The sequence below is a fragment of the Oratosquilla oratoria genome, chromosome 3 (assembly GCF_046742065.1).
Source record: "Oratosquilla oratoria isolate Oo_2021 chromosome 3, ASM4674206v1, whole genome shotgun sequence".
Classification (NCBI taxonomy): domain Eukaryota; kingdom Metazoa; phylum Arthropoda; class Malacostraca; order Stomatopoda; family Squillidae; genus Oratosquilla; species Oratosquilla oratoria.
This window is the reverse complement of record NC_134779.1, coordinates 19346047-19368689: the sequence shown is the minus strand read 5'-3', so window position 1 is coordinate 19368689 and position 22643 is coordinate 19346047. Positions and strand designations below refer to the sequence as shown.

The following is a 22643-nucleotide window of genomic DNA, read 5'->3' as shown; positions in this document are numbered from 1 at the left end:
GGGGACAGATATGCAGAGGGGGACAGATATGCAGAGGGGGACAGATATGCAGAGGGGGACAGATATGCAGAGGGGACAGATATGCAGAGGGGGACAGATTTACAGAGGGGGGCAGATATACAGAGGGGGACAGATATGCAGAGTGGGACAGATATGCAGAGGGGGACAGATATACAGAGGGGGACAGAGAGACAGAGGGGGACAGATATGCAGAGGGGGACAGATATGCAGAGGGGGACAGATATGCAGAGGGGGACAGATATGCAGAGGGGACAGATTTACAGAGGGGGGCAGATATACAGAGGGGGACAGATATGCAGAGTGGGACAGATATGCAGAGGGGGACAGATATACAGAGGGGGACAGAGAGACAGAGGGGGACAGAGAGACAGAGGGGGACAGATTTACAGAGGGGGGCAGATATACAGAGGGGGACAGATATGCAGAGTGGGACAGATATGCAGAGGGGGACAGATATACAGAGGGGGACAGAGAGACAGAGGGGGACAGAGAGACAGAGGGGGACAGAGAGACAGAGGGGGACAGAGAGACAGAGGGGGGCAGATATGCAGAGAGGGGACAGATATGCAGAGGGGGGCAGATATGCAGAGGGGGGCAGATATGCAGGGGGGGACAGATATGCAGGGGGGGACAGATATACAGGGGGGGACAGATATACAGGGGGGGACAGAGAGACAGGGGGGGACAGAGAGACAGGGGGGGACAGAGAGACAGGGGGGGACAGAGAGACAGGGGGGGACAGATATACAGAGGGGGACAGAGAGACAGAGGGGGACAGAGAGACAGAGGGGGACAGAGAGACAGAGGGGGACAGAGAGACAGAGGGGGACAGAGAGACAGAGGGGGACAGAGGGGCAGAGGGGGACAGAGAGACAGAGGGGGACAGAGGGGCAGAGGTACAGAGGGACAGAGAAAGAGGGGGAGGGCTATGAGGAAAGGAAAAGAGAGGTGGGGAAGGGGATGAGGAGTGGAAGAGAGAGAAGGGGGAGCGGGATGTGGAGTGGAAGAGAGAAGGAGGAGGGGGATAAGGAATGAAAAAGAGGAGTGGGATGGGGATGAGAAGAAGAGAGAAGGGTAGGGGGATCAGGAGAGGAAGAGAGAATGGGAGTGGGATGAGGGGAGGAAGAGAGGAGGGGGAGGGGGATGAGGAGAGAAAGAGAGAAGGGGAAATGGGATGAGGAGAGGAAGAGAGAAAGGGAGGGGGATGAGAAGAAGAGAGAAGGGTAGGGGGATCAGGAGAGGAAGAGAGAATGGGAGTGGGATGAGGGGAGGAAGAGAGGAGGGGGATGGGGATGAGGAGAGAAAGAGAGAGTTGGGAAAGGAATGAGGAGAGGAAGAGAGAAGGGGGGGTGAGGAGTGGAAGAAAGAGGGAGATGAGGAGATGGAAGAGAGAGGGAGATGAGGAGAGGAAGAGAGAAAGGGAGGGGGATGAGAAGAGGAAGAGAGAAGGGAGAAAGGGATGAGGAGTTGAGGAGAGGAGGAGGAGGGGTATAAGGAGAGGAAGAGAGAAGGGGAGTGGGATGAGGGGAGGAAGAGAGGAGGGGGAGGGGGTTGAGGAGAGGAAGAGAGAGTTGGGAAAGGGATGAGGAGAGGAAGAGAGAAGGGGGGGTGAGGAGTGGAAGAAAGAGGGAGATGAGGAGATGGAAGAGAGAGGGAGATGAGGAGAGGAAGAGAGAGGGAGATGAGGAGAGGAAGAGAGAGGGGGATGAGGAGAGGATGAGAGAGGGGGATGAAGAGCGAGAGGAAAATAGTAGGATAAGTAAGTAATTTAAGTAATTTGATTTGTAAGTTGGTTGACTGGCTGGTACAGTATCCAATATTTCATTTTTTTTCTAAACTTAGTAATTCTTTTTATTATACAGTAATTGCACATTGAGAACAATGTACCTTAGGCTCCCCTTACCTTATGATAGAAAACGATATTGCCAGTCCCAAAATAGAAAACGTTTTTTTAGGACCAACCTTGGTATTGTAGAACTTTGTGATTACATTATACGTCATGAACTCTCGTGATCAAGGTTAGGACAGAACCTTACGTGATTTCATATATCTTATTCTTGTGGAAATAAATTAACATGTGAACAATTGTTTGGTTTACTGTGTATAAATGTATTTTGGTGCACGAATAAACGAGAAATTCAGGGTCTAATCAAATGTTCCTCACCCAAGCCCCAAGGGGAAAATTCACTTCTAGACTCTAGACTACGAGTAGAGATAATAAAAGTACAAGACCAGAGGCAAATATACTATCTTACCTTACCGGGGAGCTGTATCGACTTGGACGTTGGCCACTATCATTCTATGGAGCTCTATTCCTATCTGCACATGGCTCTTCTTTAACAAAATGGCATTTGTTACTTCTTTTCCTACAGACGTCCTTAATCCGTCTATATATTTTCTGTGTGGTCTTCCTCTTGCCCTCTTTCTTTCTATTTTTCCTGTTAGGCAAGTATGTTTGTGGTAAATTGAGATTAATTGTCTTACTATTATTTTTATATACATGAGAGTGGTGTTGAAGAATTGTATACTGGTGCTGTAGATTCCTTATATATGTGATTCTCATATGTTTTATACTTCGTAATAGGTTTAGATCCTATACAGCACTTTTAGTCGTGTGTATCTAATTGAATACTATGTAGACATCTTTTGTTTTTGTTAAGTTACTGATACGAAAACGTTCTAGACGTCGCTTGATTGTTTACATCCGCTTACAATAAATCACAAGAAGCAAGACCCCGTTTTTCAACTTTCCTCACCGACACACTGCTACAATGTTCTAATTGTTGTTTTCTCATGACGTGTCCTACAATGTATAACTGTCTTTTATTGATAGTTGTTATTATTTCCTTCTGTGTTCGTATTTGCTGAAGTATTTCTTCGTTTGCTTTAAATTCTGTCCATGAAATTTTCAGCATCCTTCTCCAAATCCATATTTCTACTGCTTTTATCCTGTCTTGCATTTGTTTACTAATTGTCCAAGTTTCACACCCATATAATAATTCTGACCAAGTGAAACATTTTACAAATATTGTTCTTGTTCTCATGTTAATTTTATTGTTAGTTACTAAGAGTTTAATTTTGTTGAAGTGATTTTTCGTTATGGCTATCCTTCTCTTTACCTCTTCGTCGCTTTTCCCATCCCAAGTTGAAATGCTTCCTGGGTAATTGAATTGGTTCACCTGTGTCAATATTCTTCCTTCTACTTGAATTCTTACCCTTGGACATTCTTGCTTTTCGTCATTAGCATAATTTCTATTTTCTTTTTATTCACTTTTAGATCTCTGTTTTTACTTGCTTCTACTAGTGCTGTAACTAATTCCTGTAGCTGAGCTTCCAACTCTGCAAGTAACACAGTATCGTCTGCGTATCTAATATTATTGAGATTTCTTCCTTCTATTGTTACTCCTTTTAGATGGTAAATATCTCTCATGATTATCTCACTGTATAAATTAAACAAGTCCGGCGACATTACACATCCCTGTCTTACGCCTCTTTCAATCTTTTGTCAATCAGACAGTTCTTCTATTTCCACTGCTGCTTCTTGTTTCCAATAGAGATTTGTGACAAATCCTTCCCATTCACCCCTATTTTCTTCAACATCTCTATTAATTCATTGTGTCTTACTTTTTACCATACCTGAGAGAATTGCATTACTTCAGTACTTCAGTGATCAACTATACCTGGTTGGAAACGTGCTACATTCATGCTATGAATATTTATTCATTCTTTATCAATGCTTATCTCGTGCAGTACATTAATATTGAAGGTGTTTCTAATATACTTTTTATAGACTTTCATTAGCCAGTTTTGTCTGCATGGGAATAATGGGTAAATGGCTAAATGCAACTAGTTCAGAGGGCGAATGATACAGGAAGGGTTGGGCATTGCTTTTCTATATAATCATCTTCACCTCTGTGTGCACGCACCCATGTGCTTTTATGTAGCTGTTGTTAACATTATTTTGTTGTTCTCGTTATATTCTGCATTTTTTCTTCATCACAGTATCACAGTAGACTTTCTGGAAGAGGCTCTGTCAGACCTGTGTCTCCGGTTCAAGACACTCATCAGGTGTGGTGGTGGTGGTGGTAGTGGCGATGCTACGTGTGACGTTGATTCTTTGGGCTTTATAATTATAGCCGGGGGCAGACTGGCTATTAGGACATTTGGGCAATGCCCGGTGGGCCGGTACAAGGGCCGGCCAGCTCCGCTTGGGAAAAAGCTTTATTTATCCATTTTTCAACAGTTTAATTATTATAGATATTATCTAAAATGGTTAGTTATGTCCCTACATAGGCCTCAAAATACCCCTAAAATTGTTCGTCTCATTTCGCTCGCCACTCACCCCCTCTCACGTGGCTGCTCTGAGTGAAAAATGCTCGGGTTGCTTTGATATCCTGGTCAGCCCTTGATTATAGCGCAGGTACTATGTACTCAAAAACTTATCGAACTTACCCTCAAAAGAGGCCACAGAGTTTGCATTTACCACCCACATTGGCAACTCATTCCAGTCATTCACTACACGGTACGGGAAAGAAAATTTACAAACGTCCATTCTTGCCCTCGTCTTGAATATTTTCTTGGAATTCCCTCCGAGTCGCACAGTCCTCCCTCATCCGGAAGAATTCTTAAGTACATTCTTTGTCGTATATATGGCTAGTAATCTTGTTTGTCCCTTTCTGATCTCCTCTAGAGTCTAGACCATCTGTATGCCATGGTGGGCAGATCTAGTTTTCATAGTACATCTAAAACGACTATGAACTACTTTTGATCTCTCTTCATTTAACAAATTCACATTTTCTGCACACGTACGCTGTGTGTGTCTGTATTCATTCATCCTTTTCAACAATACTTTACAGGAATGCAATATTACTTTTCCTGTCTGCATTGATATTATTACTTATTCTGAACATGTATCACTTCCTCAAGCAGATCATTCGAAACTTCTATCTGTCTATCCAGAAACTTGTCATAATTTCTAATTTTGGTAACATTTCCTCATTTGTTTCGACGTTTGATCGTTTAAGGATTTCCATATTGTTTAGTATATTCTTGTCGCACCTTTCTTTTGTGTCATGATAGCTCCAGGGTCGTTAGTCTTTCCGTATAGGGACAAAATTGTCAACGGCCCAGTACATTGTAGTCTTTTTGCCGGCTCTAATTTGGATATACCTTTTCTATATGTAAGAGCTACACATTTTAGCTTCAGTCTGTGGTACTTTCAACTACTGGGGTCTAAGAGCAGATTTATTTGTCTTCTTATAGGTAAATTAGAGCCCTTTTTACGTTTGGCCCATTCAAATCATCATTTGGCCTTTTGACTATGTTGCTTGCCTTGGGATGGGACGGAAACTGCAAATAGGTTATTGTGCAAAAGAGAACAGCGACACTGTTTTGACTGTTGGTGTGATCATCGCGTTCCACCTTACTGATTATAGGTATCTTTTCCTTTTTTTTCTGAATGTTATTCTTAATCTTTCTCTCTCTCTCTCTCTCTCTCTCTCTCTCTCTCTCTCTCTCTCTCTCTCTCTCTCTCTCTCTCTCTCTCTCTCTCTCTCTCTCTCTCTCTCTCTCTCTCTCTCTCTCTTTCTCCTCTCTTTCTCCTCTCTATCTCTCTCTCCTCTCTCTCCTCTCTTTCTCTCTCTCTCTTTCTCTCTCTCTCTCTCTCTCTCTCTCTCTCTCTCTCTCTCTCTCTCACACACACACACACACACACACACACACACACACACACACACACACACACACACACACACACACACACACACACACACACACACACACACACACACACACACACACACACACACAAAATCGTCGGATTGACGGCGAAGACTGGAATTCCGGAAAAAACGCAAATTTTGTGGATTTCAACTACGAGGGAATACCTTTTTGTATTAGTAGGGAAGGGGAAAGCTCGTGGTGTAGCAGAAAGGTGATGAAAGGGGAGAATGGAGGGATTACTGAGGGAAATGGGAGGAAATGAGGCGGGAGACGAACGGGCTCCCCCTGACAGCAGATAAAATATAAACAAGAGGTTTGCTGACGACACAGAGGAAATCGAAAATATCAGTAAAAGCATTAAGATTAGAAATATAGATAAGAACAACACAATGGAAAGTGAAAATAATAATTTCCATGGATTTAATGAGGGGGGGGGGGATGCCAACCTCCCCCGATTAGCAAGTCTAGAAGAAAAACTAGAGAAAATGACCGAACATTGGGAGAGTAAGTTCAGTCAACTTACACGGATAGAGCAGAGAGTTGATAAATTGGAAGAGTTAAGGAAGGAGAACCAAAACCTAACTAAAGAAATAGAAGAATTAAAAAGACAGTTAAAAGAAGTAAAAGATGAGAATGAAGAATTAAAGAGAAATATTGAAGAGAATAAAGAGTCCATAGCAAAGGAAGTACAGGGTTGGAAAAAAGTCCAGGAAAATAACAAAATTGTATTTAAGGATAGAGTGGCAGAACATATGAAAGATCAAACTAAAGATACAATTATTAAAGTGATGAGGAAGAGAATATAGTGAGAGACTTAGCGGATACAAAGAAATGTACAATTATATTGGGGATGGAAGAGAAGTATAATACAAATTGGACTACAAGAATAAAGGAGGAGATGGAGAAAGTAAATAAGATATTGGAAGTAGTTCAAGAAGATGGAACAGAAACAGGGAAAGAAATAGAAGAAATATATAGACTAAGGAAATACAATACAGATAAGACCAGACCAATTAAAATCAAATTCAGGTCACAAACAACAGCAGAGAATATCTTAGCAAAAACAAGGAAACTAGCAAACAGTGAACAATTTAAACAGATATGGATAAAAAGAGAAATGAATAAAGAGGAAAGAGAGGATGAGAAAGCAAAAAGACAAGAAGCTAGGGACAAAAACGAGAAAAGAACAGACAGAAAAAGAGAAATTCTATTGAAGAGTAGTGAATATGAAAGTGAGAAAATGGTACATAGCAGAGAAAAACGGAAGGGGAACAGAAAACACAATGGAAGTAGCAGAAAATTGAAAATGTCTTACACAAATATAGATGGCTTAATAACAGGCTTGAACGAACTGAATGATTACCTGAAAGAAAAAGAACCGGACATAATGGGAATTGTGGAGACAAAATTGAAAGGTCTACTACCACCCAACAGTGTAGGACATGGTGCATATAATTGTTGGATTAGAAACAGAGAGGTGAAAAAAGGGGGTGGAGTTATGTTCCTGACTAAGAAGGATATAAATGTGAGGAATATCACATATGGAAAAAATAGAGTAGAGATAATTATGATGGAAGTGGAAGACAAAGATAGGAAGAGCAGAAAGTTTGTAATAGATTATGTGCCTCCTAAAACAGCCTCGTGGGAAGAGAGAGAACACAAAAGTATGTTAGAAGACACAAGGATAACATTAAATAAGATAATGGAAGATGGAGGAAAACTAGTTATATTGGTTGACTTTAATTGTAATGAAGTCTGCTGGGAAGAGATGACAGTAAAGGGTGGAGACAACTCATGGGGAAATGTACTACTTGATATGATTATTGACCATACAATGAAGCAATGGATTCAAGAGAACACTAGGTATATATATGAAGAAGAACCATCGAGACTGGACCTAATAATCACATCAGAATCCGTAATAGTGAAAAAGATTGAATATAAGACACCAATAAGTAGAAGTGACCACATATTGGTTGAAATGGAACTAAATGACGAAAAACACATAAAAAGAAATGAACAATGTAGAAAGGGAAGATTGATGTATGATTTTTTTTTTTTAATAAAATAAGACAATTCTTTCAAAAAGAAGACTGGGAAAGAATATACAAAGAGGAAACAACAGTGGAAAAGAAATGGAATATTTTGACAAAAATTTATAAAGAAGGAATGGAAAAGTATGTCCCAAAACAAAAGCAAGAAAAAGAATAAGTAAAGTGCTGGTACAACAAAAGTTGTAGGGACTTAAAAGACAAAAGAGATAAAGCTTGGACAAAATGGAAGAAAATACAAAAGACCTGAAAAATGGAAAATATATACTAGTTATAGAAATGAATATGTACAAGTGTGCAGAGAAGAATAAAGAAAATACGAAAAAGATGTCATAGAAAAATGTAAAGACCAACCAAAACTATTTTACAGATTTGTAAATAACAAAGTGAAAAACAAACAAGATTTAGAGAAACTACGACAAGGAGGAGTTGAATACACAGAGGAAATAGAAATGGCAGAAATTATGAACAAGCATTTTAAATCGGTGTTTACAAGGGAGAACATACAACCTAGTGATATCGAATGGGAGGAGAAAGTCCCCCCCTATGAAAGAGAAGTAACAAGGAATGAAACAATGAAACACTTGATTTATCTTGATGTCAGAAAATCGCATGGACCAGATGAAATAGCAAACTGGATTTTGAGAGAATGCAGGAATGAACTGGCAGACAAAATACATAGCCTAATAAACAGTTCATTGAAAGAAGGAAAAGTTCCAAAAGATTGGAAAAAAGCAAATATAGTACCTATATATAAAAGGGGAAACAAAAAAGACCCTACCAACTATAGACTAGTCTCTCTAACAAGTACAATAGCAAAGATTTGTGAAAGAATGACCAAAATTAGATGGGAAAGGCATTAAAAAAAAAAAAAAATACTAAATCCAAGACTATTTGGATTCAGACAAGGACGATCATACTTCACAAACTTGATATGTTTCAATTCAAGGCTAATAGATATAATACAAGAAAGAGATGGATGGGATGATTGTGCATTTCTAGACCTAAAAAAAGCTTTTGATAAGGCGCCACATAAGAAGTTGCTTAAGAAATTACAAACTACAGGAATACAGGGTAAACTGCTGAAATGGATGGAAGACTTTTTGCAAGAAAGAAAAATGAGAGTGGTGATAAGAGACGAACACTCTAATTGGGATGAAGTGATAAGGGGTGTTCCACAAGAAACAGTTCTGGCCCCAATAATGGTTGATATATATATTAATGATATGGATGAAGGAATTGAAAGTTATATGAGCTTCTTTGCGGATGATGCAAAACTGTTGATAAAAGTGAAAACTGAAGAAGATTGTGAGTCACTACAGAGTGATCTCAATAAAGTATGGGAATGGAGTAGGAAGTGGGAGATGAAGTTCAATACTGAGAAGTGAAGTATAATGGAACTTGGAAGAAGCAAAAAAGAATAACAGGATTATATAAATTGGGAGAAGAAGGAATAAAAAAGTAGAAAATGAGAAGGACCTGGGAGTCATTGTTATGAATAATATGTCACCTGAGAAACATATAAACAAGATTTTTGGAGAAACTTATAACTTAATAAGAACAATCAAAGTGGCATTTACATACCTGGATGAAGAAATGGTGAAGAAAATACTAATCACTTTGATAAGACCAAGATTGGAATATGCAGCAACGATGTGGTCACCAAGTACAAAAAATGTATAACAAAACTTGAAAGAATACAAAAGCAATTACAAAACTGGCACCAACACTCTCAAAACTATCATATGAAGAGAGACTAGCAAAACTTGAGCTACAGACATTATAGCAAAGAAGAGAGAGAGGAGATTTGATAACTATTTACAGAATCATGAAAGGCATAGAAACTATTGATAGAGAGGATCTAATAAAATGGGATGATAGAAAGAAAATCAAGAAAGGCAGTTATAGAAGAGACCTGAAAAAGAACAGCTTTCCTCACAGAGTAATAGACATTTGGAACAAGTTAGATGAGAAAGTGGTGTGTGCAAAAACAATACATGAATTTAAAAACAGTTTAGATAAAATGAGATATGAAGACGGGACACCACGAGCATAGCTCCCCTTCCCGTAAAATACAACTAGGTAAATACACACACACACACACATATATATATATACACATATACACGTATATATATGTATATATATACACACACAAATACGCACACATATGCACGTATACAATGACAATAACGTCATACGGTCGTTTGATATCTAGTGTTTCCTTTTTGGTTAAAAACATAATTAATTTATGAACATACGATTAAATGGATAATAGCAAATAGAAAACCCCTTTGCCATGTGTACCTTTGATCTTGGCATTTGTCAAAAGCCTTTCAATATCTAATGAAAAAGAATAAATCTTACCTCTATTGTTGAAATCGTTCCGGATCCCACACCCTTTGAGTTCACATTGAGTTGGGCTTTGTGTGATCTGTGCTGAAAACATGAAAGTTGAACTGTGTGTGCTTGCGAGTTAATTCTGTGTGCGTCGGAATGTTTCTGATAACCATGATCTAGAACAGCGTTTCATAACTTCGGGTGCTGAAATCAATCTAGGGGGTGCTGCGAAGCGATGCATACACACCCTTTCCTTTATCCTTCTAGTAATAAGAAATTAGTTAGGGGTACTGGACTGCTTAGGCCTGACTACATGGGATGTCCTTAAGGTCTGAAAAGGTTAGGAAACGCAGGTCTAGAGAATATTCCTTCATGACCAATTGTTATAAATATATTTTTGTACGAATGGAACAGCTCGGTGATAGTATGAAGGGATTATCCTACGACCAGTGTGACAAACATAAGATTCATTGAAACAGAACTTATTAAACCTCATCATCACGGCGACTCTTGATATTGAACATTGTTCGGCAAAGTATCAGACGCTGTCTTTCATCTGATGAGCAGAGAGCAACCTCAATGGCCTCACGACCGAGTGAGATCCACACCAGGCAGAACGTCAGCTGCTATCCAATTTAACAAAAATTGTATTAGAGAGGAGATCACTCTAAGAATATTATCATTGTCATTATTATATTATTTTCGTTATATATATATATATATATATATATATATATATATATATATATATATATATATATATATATATATATTTCTAAACAGAAATGTAGTAGCACATTTGTAAATGACACACAGGAACCCACAGTCGGAGAAAGAATAAACTTCGAATAAAGAAGAATCCTATATTTCGGCTATCAACTGTAGCCCTCTTCAGGAAAGAGGGCTACAGTTGATAGCCGAAATATAGGATTCTTCTTTATTCGAATTTTTTTCTTTCTCCGACTGTGGGTTCCTGTGTGTCACACACACACACACACACACACACACACACACACACACACACACACACACACACACACACACACACACACACACACACACACACACACACACATATATATATATATATATATATGTATGTATATATGTATGTATATATATATATTTATATGTATTTATGCATCCACAGTATGTATGTATGTATGAATATATATACGTATGTATGTATATATGTATGTATGTATATATATATATGTATGTATGTATATATATGTCTATGTATATATGTATGTACGTATGTATGTATATATATATATATATATATATATATATGTGTGTGTGTATATATATATATATATATATATATGTATTTAGTTACACGTAAATGTATTTTTCCTTAATCGGAAGCATGCTGGTCTCGCACTCGCTTAGGTGTGGGTTCGAATCCCGCTCTCTTCTCCGATTTCCAGCAGTGGCTATTACCTGTTCCAACAGTCCAGGCGCGTACGGAAAAAGTGACAGCTTCGGCCACAGATACACGCTTCCTGGCGTAGGCTCCTCACTGCAACTTCTTCAGTAGGAAAGAAGTTGAAAAACGTCTCTTAGAATTAACCTACAAACAATTGTGTTGTGTCGGTGGCGAAGAGTGAACCGTAAGTAACAGTAACTTAAATCACTCCTACATCGACAATAATTTGTGGGTTAATGCAATGTAACTAACGTTCTTTCTTTTGGGGCATAATGTGCGGGCGCTGAACTGAGGACTTAAGGATTAGGGACAGGTTAGGATTAGGGACGATGGGGTCAGAATTAGGGTCAGGATTGGGATTAGGATTAAGGAGAAGGTGGTAGCGATGGCTAATCCTATTTCTAAATGTACCAAGAGTAGGATTATTGCTAAATGAAATGGGGGGTGATTCCCCTCCTGGATGCTGCGGGAAAAGAATGAGCACTGGTATATGTTGGTGCTTGTTTGGTATGTGTGGTATGTTCGTGTATTTGTTGGTTGTAAGTTAGTTTGTTTATATCTGCTATATTGTTTATGGTTTTATACATCGTTTATTGCTTGTGTGTTTGTCTTCTTGTTTCAAGTAGTTCAAGTTTAACGTCTTGTTTTCTAACTAATCTAACAAACCAGTATGATGGTTAAGATAATGGTGAAGAACACAGTTCAAAAGCAGATAATTTGTAGATTGCTTTGACTATAAGGAATCAGTAAAATTCAGAAAACTTAAGGATTCGAAGGTAAAACAACGAAGAAAATAAGAAAATTGGTCGAAGTTCAGGATTCCTGGAATTTCGAAAGATTACATTGGAAATATTCAAAATTTCGATATTTCAAGTGGAAATAGCTACACATATTGATAATATATATAACCCACTTTTTTCATAATTAATTCTATTAACATATTCCCCGCCAACAGCCTACGTCGACATTTTCTTCTTGGACGAATTTGCCTGAAATATGGCGACGGGTAAAAAGGCGACACCGACGCTTGACGTTCTCTTGAACGAGACGCCGACCTTGGTACTCTACGACCAAGAGAACACCTCTGTACACATTGAGGACCCCCTGGCACAGGAATACATACGCCAATGGAACACCTATAGTGAGGTCAGTGACACACAGGAGCAGTTACCAAAATTAGTCATTAATGTACAAATACTGTAGTAATTACAATGTATTAAATTATATTGATATTCTTGAACATCTATACGCATATGTCATTTTTACGTGATCCTTGAGCCATTTTTCTAAATTAATTGTAAATCTAGTTATAGTTTTTATTTGGAAATTTTCCTTCCCTTATTAGACCGATTTCAGTCGGAGTAGCTTGAGGCAACATACACATTTAGATTGTAGGTTATATCAACACTTGTTAGACACTGGCCACAATTTTTTCCAACTATATTCCGAAATTCCTAAGTATATCAGAACGAGAGAGGGAACCTAGTATTGTCCAAAATTATAGCCTAAAGCCTCTTTCTGTTTAAGATTCGGTTACGAGTCCTTCCATGACTTTGCAGAAGAAGAGCGCCGGGCAGGTGAGGGCCCGACCCATTGCCTGTCAGACAGTGCCCAAGTACCTGATGGACAAGACGACACAACAGTCGGCCACCGTTCACAAGGTAAGGCCTGCCCACAGAACCAAGTTGCCCTGTATGCACACATATACGCATGCACACGTACATATTCATCCAAGTGTGCACATACGTATGTACGTATATACACACGTGTGTACGGACACATGTTTAGGAAATGTTACTATGACAAGTCTCAAGAAGATCAATCCATCATTTATTTTAGTTCTCTTTTTACATGAGCATTTAGGAAAACCTTTTTAAATGAACCAATGTATTATTAAAAATGTCAGCATAATCAAGAGCTTTCTCAAAAAAAAAAAAAAAAAAAATCCTGGATGATAGTGGAGGGTTTTGCAGCATTCATTGTAAAATGCTGTGAATATGCAACAATAGTCAAACAGTGTACATGTATCTACAGTTTTTTTTTTATTCAAATTATTTTGTTTTATTTTTTTATTCAAATTATCATATTTCTACGAATCCTTTGTCATGATCCTTGTTCCTCTCTCTCCACCTCCGTCATTTGCTGTATTTCCTTTTTTTTGCTTTAATTTGTTTAGCTTTGCGTTTCTGAACCTTTTCCGACCACAAGGGCACTCCTGTAGTAGTCAGGTCTAGGAAGCCTAGCACCCCCAAGTCTGGTTAACGTTTGATCGCTAGAAAGATAAAGGGAAGTGAAGTGCTGCCATGTATGCAGCAATCCCCATCACCCCTTTAAACTAATTTCAGCACCCCCCAGGATGTGCTATCACCCCAGTTTAGCTCATGACCGTCCTGGAGAAGATCATCGGGAGTACATTGAAAATAATAAAAAATAAACAAATAAACAAATAAAAATAAAAATAGAATTAAATCTACCATAATAAAGTAGTAGCCTCTGTCTGTCTGTTTGTTTGTTCACGAACTCCTAGGGTTTTGTAGATAGACCCCCATAACCATATATATCCTGATACCCTATCACTCCAGGTACTTGGATAACTATATTTCTTTAAAAAGATAATTTTGGTTAGGGTTAAGGGTTAAAGTTAGGTGGGGTATGGTTAGGTTAGGAATTATTCACGAACTCCTAGGTTTTTGCAGAAACCTTGTAACCCAAGGAACTTGGATAACTATCTTTCATTTGTCTGTCTGTCTGTTTGTTCACAAACTCTTCCTAGGGTTTTGGAGATAGACCACCATAACCTTATATATTCTGATACCCTATCAATCCTGGTACTTGGATAACTATATTTAATTAAAAAAATTGGTTAAGGTTAAATGTTAAAGTTAGGTGGGGTATGGTTAGGTTCGGGATTATTCACATACTCCTAGGTTTTTGCAGATAGACCCCTATAGCCATATATATTCTGAAACCTTATAACCCAAGTTACTTGGGTAACTACCTTTCATTTGTTTGCCTGGCTGTTTGTTTGTTCACGAACTCCCAGGGTTTTGGAGATAGACCCCCATTACCATATATATTCTGATACCCTATCACTCCAGGTACTTGGACAACTATATTTCATTAAAAAAATGGTTTGGGTTAAATGTTAAAGTTAGGTGGGGTGTGGTTAGGTTAAGGATTATTCACGAACTACTAGGTTTTTGCAGATAGACCCCTATAACCAAATATATTCTGAAACCTTATAACCCAAGGTACTTGGATAAATATCTTCCATTTGTATCTACTATAATAAAGTAGTAGCCTGTGTCTGTCTATCTTTTTGTTTGTTCACGAACTCCCCCAAAAACCATATATATATTCATCATAACCCCGGCTACTTGGATAAGTTTATTTTATTTCCAAAAGTGTCTCCCACAAAAAACCGATATTTTCTTACTTTCTTAACATTTTATTATTATTACTTTCTCCACAAATTCCATCAAAATTAAAATGATCATCATTTGCCCGCAGTAACGCGCGGGTAATTTGTCTAGTAGATAAATAAAAATCTACATAAAATTTCCCATCATTCAATAGACTTATATCAACCAGATCATAACATCTCAGGTGTAAAATAAAATTGCTTACCGTCAGTTGAATGAAAAATATACAAGAGCTTCCTTTTACCAAAGTCATTTTTTCCATCTTAAATCTCCTTCTTGAACCATACTGCCTTCCCTGATTCAATCCTACGCGGCTATTTTCACTCCTGGCCCCTCCTTCTCTCCGTCTCCCCGTCCCTCTCTCCCGCGTCCCCTTTCAGTCCAATCTTATCACATTTTACGCCATCTCTCCACCCGTTTCTGTTAGCGAAGATACAGCTTCATATCAACTGAATTATACATCACTTTTGATATCTTCCCAAACCACACTTGTTCTACTGACACCAACAAAAATAAATCGTATTTCTTTTTATTACTTTAATCATTAATCCCAGTACCGCAGTGCTCAATGCATGTTAGCATAAAGACAATATTTTAGGGACAGATCTGGGACACTCTTATGAATCGGAGCCACATATAATTTTTCTACATTAAAGTAAAATATCTACTCACGGAAGAATGATTTTACTTTTGTACAACAACTGTCCCTCCTTTATGCTCTTCCCTTGAAACTGCTCTTTACCACTTCTACCGTTCTGCCTCTTCTTGTCCCCTGTGGGGGTCATCCACGAGGAGCTAAGATAGAAAAAAAATGACGGATGGGATTTGGGTGGATGGGGCTGAGTGCAACTTTTAGCATAACGTAGTTATGATGTAATAAATAATTTATTCAATTTTCCTTAAATTGATTACATTGAGTGTTGCTTTAGGTTCCAATACTCCACGGACCTTCCCATATTATGATTGTATGGACGCACGCGCGTATGCGTGTATTTACCTAGTTGTATTTTACGGGATGGGGAGCTATGCTCGTGAGTCCTGTCTTCATATCTCGTTTTATCTAGACTGTTTTTAAATTCGTGTATTGTTTTTGCACACACCACTTTCTCATCTAACTTGTTCCAAACGCCTTTTACTCTGTGGGGAAAGCTGTTCCTTTTCAGGTCTCTTCTATAACTGTCTTTCTTGATTTTCTTTCCGTATCCTCTTGTATTTCTACTATCACATTTTATCAGATCCTCTCTATCAATAGTTTCTATGCCTTTCATGATCCTATAAATAGTTATCAAGTCTACTCTCTCTCTTCTTTGCTCTAATGTCTGTATCTCGAATTTTGCTAGTCTCTCTTCATATGATAGTTCTGAGAGTGTTGGTGCCAACTTTGTAATTGCTCTTTGTATTCTTTCAAGTTTTGTTATACATTTTTTTTGTACTTGGTGACCACGTCGTCGCTGCATACTCCAATCTTGGTCTTATCAAAGTGACTTGTATTTTCTTCACCATTTCTTCGTCCAGGTATTTAAATGCCACTTTGATTGTTCTTATTAAATTATAAGTTTCTCAAAAAATCTTATTTATATGTTTTTTAGGGGGACATATTATTCATAATAATGACACCAGGTTCTTCTCATTTTCTACTTTTTCATTTCTTCTTCTCCCAATTTATATGATCGCACTATTCTTTTTTGTTTCTTCCAAATTCCATCATACTACAATTTTTAATACTGAATTCCATCTCCCACTTCCTACTTCATTTCAATACTTTATTGAGATAACTCTGTAGCGACTCACAATCTTCTGTGTTCATTTTTTCAACAATTTTGCATCATCCGCAAAGAAACTCATATAACTTTCAATTCCTTTATCGATGTCATTAATACATATAGCAAACATTACTGGGGCCAGTACTGTTTCTTGTGGAACTCCACTTATCACTTCATCCCAATTAGAGTGTTTGTCTCTTATCACCACTCTCATTTTTTTCATGCAAGAAGTCTTCCATCCACTTCAGCAGTTTGCCCTGTATTCCTCCTGCAGTTTCTAATTTCTTTAGCAACTTCTTATGTGGCACCTTATCAAAAGTTTTTTTCAGGTCTAGAAATGCACAATCAGCCCATCCATATCTTCTCTTTCTTTTATTATATCTATTAGCCTTGATTGGAAACACGTTAAGTTTGTGACGCATGATCGTCCTTGTCTAAATCCAAATTGCCTTGGATTTAGTACGTTGTTTTTTTCTAAATGCCTTATCCATCTAATTTTGAAAATTCTTTCACAAAGTTTAGCTATCGTACTTGTAAGAGAGACCGGTGTATAGTTAGTAGGGTCTTCTTTGATTCCCCCTTTGTATAGTGGTACTATATTTGCTTTTTTCCAATCTTCTGGAACTTTTCCTTCTTTCAATGAACTGTTTATTAGACTATGTACTTTGTCTGTTCATTCCTGCATTCTCTCAAAATCCAGTTTGCTATTTCATCTGGTTCATGCGATTTTCTGACATCGAGACTACTTAAGTGTTTTATTGTTTCACTCCTTGATACTTCTATCTCTTTCATAGGGGGGGCTTTCTCCTCCCACTCTATATCTCTAGGTTGTATGTTCTTCCTCGTAAACACCGATTTAAAATGCTTGTTCATAATTTTTTGCCATTTCTATTTCCTCTGTGTATTGCACTCCTTGTCGTAGTTTCTCTAATTCTTGTTTGCTTTTCAGTTTGTTGTTTACAAATCTGTAAAATAGTTTTGGTTGATCTTTACATTTTTCTATGACATCTTTTTCGTATTTCCTCTTTTCTTCTCTGCACACTTGTACATAATGATTTCTATAACTAGTACAAGTTTTCCATTTTTCAGGTCTTTTGTCTTTTTTCCATTTTATCCAAACTTTATCCCCTTTGTCTTTTAACTCCCTATATCTTTTGTTGTACCAACACTTTACATTTTTTTTTCTTACTTTTGTTTTGGAACATACTTTTCCACTCCTTTGTAAATTTTTGTCAAAATATTCCATTTCTCTTCTACTGTTGTTTCCTCCTTGTGTATTCTTTCCCAGTCTGCCTTTTGGAAGAATTATTTTATTTGATCAAAATATGTTTTTCATACATCAATCTTCCCTTTCTATATTGTTTTTTTTTTATGTATTTTTTGTCATTTGGTTCCAGTTCAACCAATATGTGATCACTTTTATTTATTGGTGTCTTATATTCGATCTTGTCCACTATTTCGGGTTCTGATGTGATTATTAGGTCCAGTCTCGATGGTGCTTCCTCATTTCTATACTTAGTATTCTCTTGTATCCATTGCGTCATTGTATGTTCTATAATCATATCAAGTAGTACACTTCCCCATAGGTCGTCTCCACCCTTTACTGTCATCTCTTCCCAGCAGATTTCTTTACAATTAAAGTTACTCATTATGAGTATTCGTCCTCCATCTTCCATTATCTTATTTAGTGTTATCCTTGTCTCTTCTAACATATTTTTGTGTTCTTTCTCTTCCCACGAAGCCGTTTTAGGAGGCACATAATTTACTACAAACTTCCTGCTCTTCCCATCCCTGTCCTCCACTTCCATCGCAATCATCTCTACTCCATTCTTTCCATATGTGACATTCCTCACATTTATATCCTTCTTAGTCAGGAACATAACTCCACTCCCTTGTTTTACCTCTCTTTTTCTAATCCAATAATCATATGCACCATGTCCTACACTGTTGGGTGGTAGTGGACCTTTCAATTTTGTCTCTACAATTCCCATTATGTCCAGTTCTTTTTCTTTCAGGTAATCATTCAGTTCGTTCAAGCCTGTTATTAAGCCATCTATATTTGTGTAAGACATTTTCAATTTTCTGCTACTTCCATTGTGTTTTCTGTTTCCCTTCTGTTTTTCTCTGCTATGAACCATTTCCTCACTTTCATATTCACTACTCTCCAATAGAATTTCTCTTTGTTCTTTTCTCGTTTTTTCATTAGCTCCTTGTCTTTTTGTTTTCTCCTCTCTTTCCTCTTTATTCATTTCTCTTTGTCCATACCTGTTTAAATTGTTCACTTTTTGCTAGTTTCCCTGTTTTTGCTAAGATATTCTCTGCTGTCATTTGTGACCTGAATTTATCCTTAATTGGTCTGGTCTTATATGTATTGTGTTTCCCTATCAATATATTTCTTCTATTTCTTTCCCTGTTTCTGGTTCATCTTCTTGAACTACTTCTAACATCTTATTTACTTTTTCCTTTTCTTCCTATATTCTTGTAGTCCTATTTAGATTGTACTTCTCCTCCATCCCTAATATAATTATACATTTCTTTTATCTGCTAAGTCTCTTACTATATTCTTCTTCTCCCTCATAACTTAAATAACTGTGTCCTTAGTTTGTTCTTTCATCTGCTGTTCCATTATACCTCTAAGTTCAATTTTATTGTTCTCTTATACTTTTTTCCAACCACTTACCTCTTTTGCTATGGACTCTTTATTCTCTTTATTACTCTCTTCAATTCCTCATTCTCATCCTTTATTTTTCTTAACTGTCTTTTTAATTCTTCTGTTTTTTTTTAGTTAGGTTTTTATTCTCCATTTTTAATTCTTCCAGTTTATCAACTCTTTGAGTAATCAACTTTAATTGGTTAAACCTAACTTCCCAATTTGCATTCAATTCTTTTAGTTTCTCCTTCAGATTTACTAGTCGGGGGAGGTTGTCATTTCCTCCCTCATTAAATCCATGGAAATAGTTATCTTCACCTTCCATTGCGCTGCTCTTATCTATATTTCTAATTTTTACATTTTTACTAATCTCTTCGACTTCACCATTGTCGTCTGGCCGTCTTTTGTTGACATGCCGTCTGACTTCCTGGACCCAATCTTCCCCTTCCTCATTTCCTTCCATTTTCCTCAGTAATCCCTCCCCTTCTCCTTTTTCTTCACCTTCCCACTACACCACGAGCTTTCCCCTTCCCTATTAATACAACACAGGTACTTCCTTGTCGTTGTGATCCTCGAAATTTGTAGATATCACCGGAGTCCAAACTTCGTTGTCACTCGACCGACGTGTGTGTGTGTGTGTGTGTGTGTGTGTGTGTGTGTGTGTATGCTCCTTTGTATGGGAGCATCTATGCATTTCTGTATCTGTATATATGTGTGTCTCCATCTCTGATTTGGTTATATATCAATTCACCGTTGTCACTTGACTTTCCTTTTCTCCCCAAGTCTGTTGGGTGCTGGGCCACACAATGGGACATGTACGACGAGTACCAACGCATCGCTAATAAAGGTAAGTTGTGGACAGATGCTCGTTGTCTCTTGAGGGGCAAATGGTAAAGGTCCAATACATTTAGGCTAAGTAATGGAAGCATATCATGATAGTGACATTGATCGTAAAGGTAATGATTATGGAAAAGGGGATGATTATGGTGATAAAAATGATGGCCATGGTACACTGTCAATATTTTCTCTATTTACGATAAGATTTTTGCAATCTGGTCCTCAATAATTCTAGAGTAGATTTACTTTTTTATCCTCATTGGACTGTCTTTTAATCTTGTGAAATTGAATTAACTCAATTTTATGTCTCTATATATAATATATATATATATATATATGTATATATATATATGCATATATATATATATATATATATATATATATGTATATATATATATGTATATATCAAACAAAATGTAGTGGCACATTTGTAAAAAAAAAAAAAAAAAAATGATCACGAAGAACCCACAGTCGAAATAAAAGAAAATTAGAAGGTATATATATTTCGGATAATAGCTATAGCCCTCTTCAGGAAAGTACATATGTATTATGTATTTGTATATACATATGTATTATTTATGCGTATGTATATACATAAGTATTACGTATGTATAGGTTTATACACATATATATATATATGATTATATATATATATATGATTATATATATATATATATATATATTATATATATAATATATATATATATATATATATACATGTATATATGTATGTATGTGTATATACATATGTATATATGTACATAATTTTACAAATTTTGTGCCGTACTCCACGGAGTCTAAACAACAATTGCACAGAATCTATCAGTCTGACACTACAGTTACCAGACAAGAAACCTAACCGGTAAGCTTGAAAAACAACTGCACTGTAAGTTGGTACCTTCTTCTTTCGGGCAAGATGTTTTGTTTGTTGTATGAGTGTGACTCTGTGTACGTGTGCGTGTGTGTGTATTTAAATGTGTGTGTTGGCGTGAGTGTGAGTGGTCACAGAATTACCCTAGATTGGATTACTTAAGAGTACAACGCATGTTCCAAGACCATGGTGAATCACGCACGCACACACACACACACACACACACACACACACACACACACACACACACACACACACACACACACACACACACACACACACACACACACACTTTCAACGAACGGACGGCTTGAAGAACGTTCTGAAGAAAAGTGCAGATTGTGGATCCCAACGCAAAGAGAAGTGCCTTTTTGTATTTACAGGGTGGGGGGAAATTGCTCGTGGGGTAGTGGGAAAGTAAGGAAAGAGGAGAAGGGGAGGGATTGCTGGGAAAATGGAAGGTAATGAGGAAGTAGAGGACTTGGTCCAAACAGACCGCCGAAAAGTAAACAAACGACCACAAGACGAGCTGGAGGACGACGGAATGTCTAATAAGAATGTAAAGATTAGAAGTATAGATAGGAACAATACAGTAGAAAGTGATGAGAATATTTTCAAGGGATTTAAAGAGAGTGGGGGGGACACAACCCCCCCCCCGACTGACAAGACTAGAGAAGAAGGTTGATAAGGTGATCGAGGACTTGGAGAGTAGGTTAGGTCATATGAACACCATTTTACAAAGGGTTGAAAGATTGGAAGAACTAGAAAAGGCGAATAAAAACTTAACTGATGAAATAGAAGACCTAAAAAGACAGTTAAGAGAGGTAAAGGTGGAGAATGAGGAATTGAAGAAGAATAGTAAAGAAAACAGAGAAACGATAGCTAAAGAAAGTAAAAATTGGAAGAAAACCCAAGAAGGAAATAAGATTTCATTCACTGACATAGTCAAACAGCAATTGAAAGAACATACTGAAGACTCAGTTATTAAAGTGATGAGACAAAAGGAGAATATAGTAAGAGATTTAGCAGACAAGAAGAAATGTATAATTATATTAGGAATGGAAGAGAAACACAACACAGATAGAACCACAAGAATCAAAGAGGAAAATGAAAAAGTAAGCCAATTACTAGAATCAGTTCAGGAAGATGAACCAGAGATTATGAAACAAATCGAAGAGAAATTTAGACTCGGAAAGTATAGCACAGACAAGACCAGACCAATTAAGATTAAATTCAAGTCACAAACAACGGCAGAGAATATCTTATCCAAAACAGGGAAACTAGCAACAAGTGAACAATACAAAAAGATATGGATAAAAAGAGAAATGAATAAAGAGGAAAGAGAGGAAGAAAAGCAGAAAAGACTGGAAGCTAAGGCAAAAAACGAGAACAGAACGGAGTCAGAGAAAGAGAGATTCTATTGGAGAGTAGTGAACATGAAACTAAGGAAGTTCGACATACAAAAGAAAAACATAAGGGAAACAGAAAACACAATGGAAGTGGCAGAAAACTAAGAGTGTCTTACACAAATATAGATG

General features: G+C 37.5%; 1 protein-coding gene across 1 annotated transcript in view; it reads left to right on the top strand.

Annotated features, from left to right (window-relative positions):
* The window catches only part of LOC143020917 (uncharacterized), a 442767-nt gene that overhangs the window by 118626 nt on the left and 301498 nt on the right, over positions 1-22643 (top strand). Inside the window, exons 2-4 of the mRNA XM_076177865.1 lie at positions 12518-12708; positions 13122-13223; positions 20181-20244. Of these exons, the coding sequence (XP_076033980.1) occupies positions 12559-12708; positions 13122-13223; positions 20181-20244 (316 nt within the window). The 5' untranslated portion in view covers positions 12518-12558. The remainder of the gene's footprint in view (positions 1-12517; positions 12709-13121; positions 13224-20180; positions 20245-22643) is intronic.